At 41.0% G+C, this 9048-nt stretch overlaps 1 protein-coding gene across 1 annotated transcript in view; it reads right to left on the reverse strand.

Moving 5' to 3' along the window:
• The window catches only part of MOCOS (molybdenum cofactor sulfurase), a gene marked incomplete at its 5' end in the record, with an annotated part of 58492 nt that overhangs the window by 13117 nt on the left and 36327 nt on the right, over positions 1-9048 (reverse strand). Inside the window, 2 exon segments of the mRNA XM_010849783.1 lie at positions 1802-1926; positions 3260-3338. Coding sequence (XP_010848085.1) covers positions 1802-1926; positions 3260-3338 — 204 coding nt within the window.

Consider the following 9048-nt stretch of genomic DNA (forward strand, 5'->3'; position numbering starts at 1 on the left):
TATGCACTAGAAAACCAAAAAAATGTGTGACTTACTTTTGTGGTGGTCGGAAATTGAACCCACAATATTTCCAAGGTAAGCCTGTATATATGCAATATGCTGAAAATCACATCCTTTGCAACTGCTTAAACTACTTTTAAAAAATTTAGGTGACAGTGTAAAGGGGTAGTGTAGTTTAAAAATTTTAAGTGTTTAAATACCTAGACCCAGACCATCAGAGACCACACCACCATAAATGGCATCTTTGAAATATAATGTTCACAAGCTGACACTCCCTGATCTTGCATCGAGCAGGCAACAGATTCACTCTGCTGCCCACTTCACCTGCCCAGGTTCCATCTCCTATCAGGACAGTCAGAGCCTGCCTGACCTCTTTGCTTCCTTCTTCTCTCTCTCCATTGCAGCCTCTACACCTCACCAGGGATGTCTTTCTGATACAAGAGCATCATGAAACTCCCCAGCATAGAATTCTTCAATGAGTCTCCCACCCACAAGATAGTGCTTCTGACTTAGCAGCATGGTCATCTCATCTCCCCATCTCTTACCCCATCACCTGCCTATCCACATCCCACCCTCCTAAACCCTTCCCTGAGCCCATGAAATGCCAAGCCCTGCCAGTAATCTTCAGCAATCTTCTTGCCTCTTTCTGCCTAGAATAGTCCTACTCTCCTGTTAAAATGTAACTCCAAACTCACCTCTTCCCTGAAGCCCAAGACTCATTCCAGGTGTAGACTTACAAGCCAGTCTCCCTGAGAGCTAGTGACTAAGCCAGGTCGTTCGTGCCCAAATCAGGAATGTAGCAACTATCCAGTCCACTGATTTAGTCATCTAGTATTTACTGAGCAACCACTATGTATCAGGTCTGTTCTAAACACTGAGCACAAAGCACTGGACAAAGCAGAGAAAAATCCTTCCCTCGCCAAGTTTATGATCTAGCAGAGAGAAGGCAGAACATAAACAGGATAACTGAGTAAAATGTTTGCCTTCTAGGACGTGAAATGTGCCACAGAGGGACCTCCCTGGTGATCCAGTGATTCAGACTTCACGCTGCCAGTGCAAGGGGTGAAGGCTCACTCTCTGGTGAGGGAACTAAGATCCCACATGGTCTGTGGCATGACCAACAGATTAAAAAAAAGAAGAACCACAGGGAAAAATAAAACAGGGAATGAGCTGGGAGGTTCAAGAGGGGGCTCTAGTTCATAGGAGGGCAGTCAGGCAAGGGTCCCCTGAGAAGGCGATATTGGAACAGACACGTGAAAGCTCACTCTTCGCATACCTCAAAGTACTTTCTTTGACCTCTAAGTACTTTCTGTGACCTCAAAGTACTTTCTTCTCTAAAGTCTCATTTTATGCTCACAACAGCTTACGGCAGGAAAAACTGTCAAAACCCTTAAACCTAAGTAATTGAGGTCTGCAGAATTCCAACACCATGAGGTTCAAGGATTTGCCAAGGTGTCACAATCACTTGGTGTCAGGACAGAAATCCAGATTTTCTTAGGATATAGCAAGCTACCAATGTTTTTATTAAAAAAAAAAAAAAAAACTAACCGATTTTTCTAAACATGCAGAACTGAGGCAGAGAGCTTGAGCGGAGCCTGCAAGCCCGCCTGTCCCCTCAGGGTCAGTCTGAAGGCCACGCGTGGGCCCTGCTGACCTGCGGGGTCACCTCGGCACCTGTCTGCCCAAGGCCTACCACCCCCACTTCACGAGCAGATTACCCTGTCGACCTATTTTGTGGACTGATGTTCATGTCTGCTGAGTCCAAGTTCCTGTCCCCTAAGAAGCAATCCAAATGTAATACCTTTGCCATGTTTCTTCTTTGCATTTCTTTGAAAGTCTGAACTTTGTTTGATCAAATGATAGGGACGGCCAAAAAACTTTGACAGCCAGTTGGAAATTTTTTCTCCACAATCATATGTGTTTACCCTGACAAAAAAGAAAAAGGAAAGATGGTGAACATTATGTAGTATTCCTTTAAGTAATTGAAATAGCAAAATGTTATATAGTATAATATAACAGAATATAGAATATAATGAAGTCCCCAGCAATATAGAAACCTAAAGTGACAGGTGTGCTTAGGAAGCTGCAGAGAGATTTTCAAGGCCAGGGGAGGCCTGAGATTTGTGCCTTTTACACAGTTTTCAGATCAAATTAAAAGCTTTAGAAATTTCTCTTTCTACCTCTCCTTTTACCTAAATCTAATCTCAACCAGAAAACATGTGGAATACAAATTTTCTGATTGTGGGTCCCAATCTTATGGTTCCTAGCCCATCTAATACCCCAACCAATTAAACCCCCCAAACACAAAAATTATTAACTTCACAGTTCACTAGTGATTTATATACTAGTAGAAGGCTTTTAAAATGCCACTGGCTTTTAGTGAACACAATAAAGCAGTCAGTGGGTACATTTGTGTTCAGGAAATCATGGTATATGCATAGTGCTGATCAGACTGCATTTCCTTCTGCCCTGCAAACAAGTAAGTCATGAAGGGATATGTCAAACACTTAAGCTACACACATCCAAACTGGATTCAAGCTGTTAGCACCTCTGGGTCACACTGGGAGGACGGAGGGCTATGGACACGCTCAGGAAAGGCGGGAAGGTGATAGTGTGAGGATGGTCCTCTACCCAGTTGAGCATCGTGGGCCCTGGCCGTGCTGGAGGCCCATGGGGTGAGCACACTCTGCACCCTCTTGCCAGTTCTTGTGCAGATTTAAACACTCATCAAAGCACATTTTCAATCAGAGTAATGAATTTTGGGTGAATATTTTGGAAAGTTACTATAGCAAATCTTCCCATGGAGAGAAATACAGCCATTTCAGGGTGAAAGTAAAAGCGTTAGTCACTCTGTCATGTCCGACTCTTTGACACCCAGTGGACTGTAGCCCACTGGGCTCCTCTGACTATGGAATTCTCCAGGGAAGAATACTGGAGGGGGTTGCCATTCCCTTCTCCAAGGGATCTTCCTGACCCAGGGATTGAGCTCACAACTCTTATACTACAGAGCAGATTCTTTCCTGTCTGAGTCTGCAATTATTTATCCCTGGTTTCATGTAGCTGCACCTGAGAGGACTGGCATTTTCTGGTTAATAATGCCTTTTGGATAGCGTGAACTCAGGCTTCTTATACTGGGAACCATGAGTGCTGGATATAATGAAATGGACTTAGGTGCATCTTTCAAAGCACCAGAGAGAATGTCTGCAAAGTGACGTTTCATTCTTCCCTTCCCTGAGAGTTTCACCTGCCACAGTCTCACCTGTCCGCACAGACTTTGCTTTGGCAAATCTGAACCTGCTCACTGTTCTCCTCAAGAGGCACCTCTATAGGCTCCATCCCTAATGAACAAAGGTTAGAGACAAATTTATCATCATGCAAAAAAGAGCAAGTATATGTTTTTAAAGTCCATTATTCTGAAATATACAAGAATTAATGAGCTGGGCAATTGGTTGAGCCAAATAAGTGGCTGGGTCTTAGAAATCTCTTTATAACACAGAGATTCTCTTCCTCATTGTTAGCACCACCAGCAGCAGGTGTACCGAGCAGCTTTCTTGCGGGAGACCCTGCACTGGGGCAGTCACATCCATAGTCGCTGCGATGCTGTAAATTCCTCTGAAAGATGTCTCTCCCTCTGGAGGACTCCACATCCTGATGTCATTGCTCTCTAAGCTACCTAGATCCTCTAGAAATAGACAGGCTGGCATGAAGGCTCGGTCTGGAAGGAGGTCAGCATAGAGTGTCAATTCTCCTAGCTCCTAGGAGTCAACATCAAATTGGATTCCTGAATCAAACATCATTAGTAGTGCTAAAAAAAAAAAAAAAACTGTTACCATGTCAGTGGAGTTGGGAAGTGATTCTTCTCTAAAAAGTTTTTATACACATTATACATACAAAGGAGCATACAACATATGTACATAAACTTAGAATAAAATATGCGGAAGAAACTAGAGGAAATTGATCCAGGGCCCCTGAAGAGTGTAAGATTGTTGATAAAGGCTGGAACAGCTGAGGCATGCTGCCACTCTGCGTGCCTTCTCATCCTTCATGAGTCATTAAAAATACAGGGACAGGCATGAAGCCAAGATGCCTGAGTAGAATCCGTGGTGGCCCTTCTCTGTGGATACCTCCTCTGTGGCCCACCTGTGCTCTCCAGCCATACAGATTCATGTGATATTTGGTAGAAACCAACACAATACTGTAAAGCAATTATCCTTCAATTAAAAATAAGTAAATTTTGAAAAATTTACACACAAATGTTCATAGCAGCATTATTCATAATAACCACAAGTGGAAACAATCTAAATATCCCTCAACTGATAAATGGATAAAAAAATAAGTATGTCTAATTGTTCAACAGTATGATGATCCTTAGAAACATTATGCTAAGTGAATACAGTCATATACTGTATGATCCCAATTACATGAAACATCCAGAACAGGCAAATCCATAGAGACAGAAAGTAGATTAGTAGTGGCCAGGGACTGGGGATGAGGTTGGGAATAGGAAGTGACTGCTGGTGGGTACGGGCTTTTTCATTTAGGATGAGGACAAAGTGTTCTAAAGTTTATTGTGGTGATGACTGTAAATATACAAGAATAATAATAATTGAATGGTACAGTTCAAATGAATACATTTTGTGGAATGTTCTATAAATATTGATCAGGCTAGAAGAAATAAATAAAAAGGTGGAAAATGATATACTATTCAAACACTAACCAAAACAGAGCTGAATGGTAGGATTTGTAACAAAGAATTTCACACTTCAAACTTTGGAACAAAGAAAATTATGATATATAAAGAGGAACATTGTTTAAAGAGGGACCAATTCACCACGAAGTCAAGTATACTATGTGAAGCAAAAACCAACAGAACTAAGGAGAAAGCAGACAAATCGACAATTACAGTTGAGGACTTCAACACTCTTTTTTCAGTCATTAACAGAACTAGTAGCAAGTGCATAAAAAGCCAGCAGGTATATAGAAAAACAGCAATACTGATCAACAAAGTGGATATAACTGACATCTACAGAACACTCCACCCAACAACAGAATACACATTCCTCTCAAGTGTATATGGAACACTCATGGCAATAAATCACATCCTTGGTTATAACCCAAAACTTAACAAATTTTAATGAATTTAAAATCTACAAAGTAAGTACTCTCTTTTGGAGAGTTTATGGAATTAAACTAAAATCAATAACAGAATGAAAATAAGAACATCTCCAAATATATAGAAATTAACACACTTCTGTAATCGATGGGTCAAAATGAACATACAGAGAACAAGTAAGTACATCAAAAGATGCTTAACATCATTAGCCAGTAGGGAAATCAAATTAAAATCATGATGGGATGCCATTACACACCTATTAAAATAAATAATACAAAACACTGACAAAAACTGACCGGATGTGGAGCAACTAGAACTCTCATACACTACTGGTGGAAATGAAAACAATTAATTCCAGAAAATGGTCTGGAAGTTTCTTTTAAAAGTAAATTACCCTTAATATATGACCCTGCAATCAACTCTTAGTATTTATTCTAAAGAAATGAAAACTTCTGAGCACCCAAAAACCTGTACATGAATGTTAAAAGCAGCTCTATTCATAATTTCTCAAAACTAAAAATGACTCAGATGCCCTTCAGTAGATAAAAAGAGGACATACCACACTCAAGTATGTCCATACAACGGAATACTACTCAACAATAAAAAAAGAATAAACTACTGATTCATGCAATAACTTAGATGGGACTTAAAGGCCTCATGCTGAGTGAAAGAAACCAACATCAAAAGGTTACAGATTGTGTGTTTACATTTATAGAACATCCTCAAAAAAAACTAACAGTGATAATTTTTAAAGGGTAAAAAAAAAAAAGCCATAGTGATAGAGCTTTGACTGCCAGGTGTTAAGGACGGGGAAAAGAGAGACTAAAAAGGGATGGCATGAAGGAATTTCCTGGGGTTTCGTTTCTTGTTTTGTATCTCGATTATGGGAGTGACTATTCAATTGTGTGCATGGGTTAAAATTCATACAGAGAACAAAAGGCCAAGAACAGCCAGGACCATTTGGAAGCATGGGGTGGAAGGACCAGCCCTATCAGTTATTGTTGTTCTTCGGTCACTCAGTCGTGTCCGACTCTTTGTGACCCCATGGACTGCAGCACGCCAGGCTTCCCTGTCCTTTACCATCTCCTGGAGCTTGCTCAAACTCGTGTCCATCAAGTTGGTGATGCCATCCAACCATCTCATCCTCTGTCATCCCCTTCTCCTCCTGCCTTCAATCTTTTCCAACATCAGGGTCTTTTCCAATGATTCGGCTTTTCCCATCAGGTCACCAAAGTATTGGAGCTTCAGCATCAGCCCTTCCAATGAATATTCAGAGCTGATTTCCTTTAGGATTGACTGGTTGGATGTCCTTGCTGTCCAAGGGACTCTCGAGTCTTCTCCAAAACCACAGTTCAAATGCATCAATTCTTGGGCACTCAGCCTTCTTTCCAGTCCAACTCTCACATCTGTACATGACTACTAGAAAAACCATAGCTGTGACTATATAGACCTTTGTCAGCAAAGTAATGTTTCTGTTTTTTAATATGCTATCTAGGTTTGTCATAGCTTTTCCTCCAAGGAGCAAGCATCTTTCAATTTCATGGCTGCAGTCACCATCTGCAGTGATTTTGGAGCCCAAGAAAATAAAATTTGTCATTGTTTCCATTTTTTCTCATCGATTTGCCATGAAGTTATGGGACCAGATGACATGATCTTAGTTTTTTGAATGTTGAGTTTTAAGCCAGTTTTTTTCACTCTCTTCTTTCACTTTCATCAAGAGGCTCTTTAGATCCTCTTTGCTTTCTGCCATTAGGGTAGTATCATCTGCATATTCGAGGTTATTGATATTTCTCCTGGCAATCTTGATTCCAGCTTGAGCTTCATCCAGTCTGGCATTTCACATGATATACTGTGCATGTACATTAAATAAGCAAAGTGACAAAATACAGCCTTGACATACTCCTTTCCCAGTTTTGAACCTGTCTATTGTTCCATGTCTGGTTCTAACTGTTGCTTCTTGACCTGCATACAGGTTTCTCAGGAGGCAGGTAAGGTGGTCTGGTATTCCCATCTCTTGAAAAATTTTCCAAAGTTTGTTGTGATTCACACAATCAAAGGCTTTAGCATAGTCAATGAAGCAGAAGTAGATTATCAGTTATTGAGATTCAGTATATACTTCTAGTAGTGACACTGGCTCATTGGTTCAAGAAAAAATAAACCACTGGAGCAGAATGGAACCCCTACAGCCAAGAAGCATGATCAATGAATATATGGAAATGGTATATATCACAAAAGTATAGCTGTAAGTTAGGAGGGAAACTGGAATATTCTGTAAATGGTAGGTGGAGTGCAGAAGAAGTGAGAGCACAGAGAATTTCATCTATATCTGAAATGTTTCTATTTCTTAAAAGGAGGAGGAGGAGAAAGAGGATGTGCAGAAGGGACAAAGAAGGTAGGTAACAAGAGGGGAGAGATAGGCAAGGAGGAGAAATTGAAGCAAATGTGGCCAAATGCTAAGCTTCTTAAACTTCGATGATGTAAGTATGTTCAGTTCAGTTCAGTCACTCAGTCGTGTCCAACTCTTTGTGACCCCATGAACCACAGCACGCCAGGCCTCCCTGTCCATCAATAACTCCCGGAGTTCACCCAAACCCATGTCCATTGAGTCGGTGATACCATCCAACCATCTCATCCTCTGTCGTCCCCTTCTCCGCCTGCCCTCAATCTTGCCCAGCATCAGGGTCTTTTCAAATGAATCAACTCTTCACATCAGGTGGCCAAAGTATTGGAGTTTCAGCTTCAGCATCAGTCCTTCCAATGAATATTCAGGACTGACTTCCTTTAGGATGGACTGGTTGGATCTCCTTGCAGTCTAAGGGACTCTCAAGAGTCTTCTCCAACAACAGTTCAAAAGCATCAGTTCTTCAGTGCTCAGCTTTCTTTATAGTCCAACTCTCACATCCATACATAACTACTTGAAAAACCATAGCTTTGACTAGACAGACCTTTGTTGGCAAAGTCTGCTTTTTAATATGCTATATAGGTTGGTCATAACTTTCCTTCCAAGGAGTAAGCATCTTTTAATTTCATGGCTGCAATCACCATCTGCACTGATTTTGGAGCCCAGAAAAATAAAGTTAGCCACTGTTTCCACTGTTTCCCCATCTATTTGCCATGAAGTAATGGTCCCAGATGCCATGATCTTAGTTTTCTGAATGTTGAGCTTTAAGCCAACTTTTTCACTCTCCTCTTTCACTTTCATCAAGAGGCTTTTTAGTTCCTTTTTACTTTCTGCCATAAGGGTGGTGTCATCTGCATATCTGAGATTATTGATATTTCTCCCAGCATTCTTGATTCCAGCTTGTGCTTCATCCAGCCCAGTATTTCTCATGATGTACTCTGCATATAAGTTAAATAAAGCAGGGTGACAATATACAGCCTTGACATATTCCTTTTCCTATTTGGAACCAGTCTGTTGTTCCATGGCCAGTTCTAACTATTGCTTCCTGACCTGCATACACGTTTCTCAAGAGGCAGGTCAGGTAGTCTGGTATTCCCATCTCTTTCAGAATTTTCCACAGTTTATTGTGATCCACACAGTCAAAGGCTTTGGCATAGTCAATAAAGCAGAAGTAGATGTTTTTCTGGAACTCTCTTGCTTTTTCCATGATCCAGCGGATGTTGGCAATTTGACCTCTGGTTCCTCTGCCTTTTCTAAAACCAGCTTGAACATCTGGAAGTTCATGGTTCATGTACTGCTGAAGCCTGGCTTAGAAAATTTTGAGCATTACTTTGCTAGCATGTGAGATGAGTGCAGTTGTGCAGTAGTTTGAGCATTCTTTGGCACTGCCTTTCTTTGGGATTGGAATGAAAACTGACCTTTTCTAGTCCTGTGGCCACTGCTGAGTTTTCCAAATTTGCTGGCATATTGAGTGCAGCACTTTCACAGCATCATCTTTCAGGATTTGAAATAGCTCAACTGGAATTCCATCATC

Source organism: Bison bison, unplaced genomic scaffold (genome assembly GCF_000754665.1).
Source record: "Bison bison bison isolate TAMUID 2011002044 unplaced genomic scaffold, Bison_UMD1.0 scf7180017864286, whole genome shotgun sequence".
Lineage (NCBI taxonomy): Eukaryota > Metazoa > Chordata > Mammalia > Artiodactyla > Bovidae > Bison > Bison bison.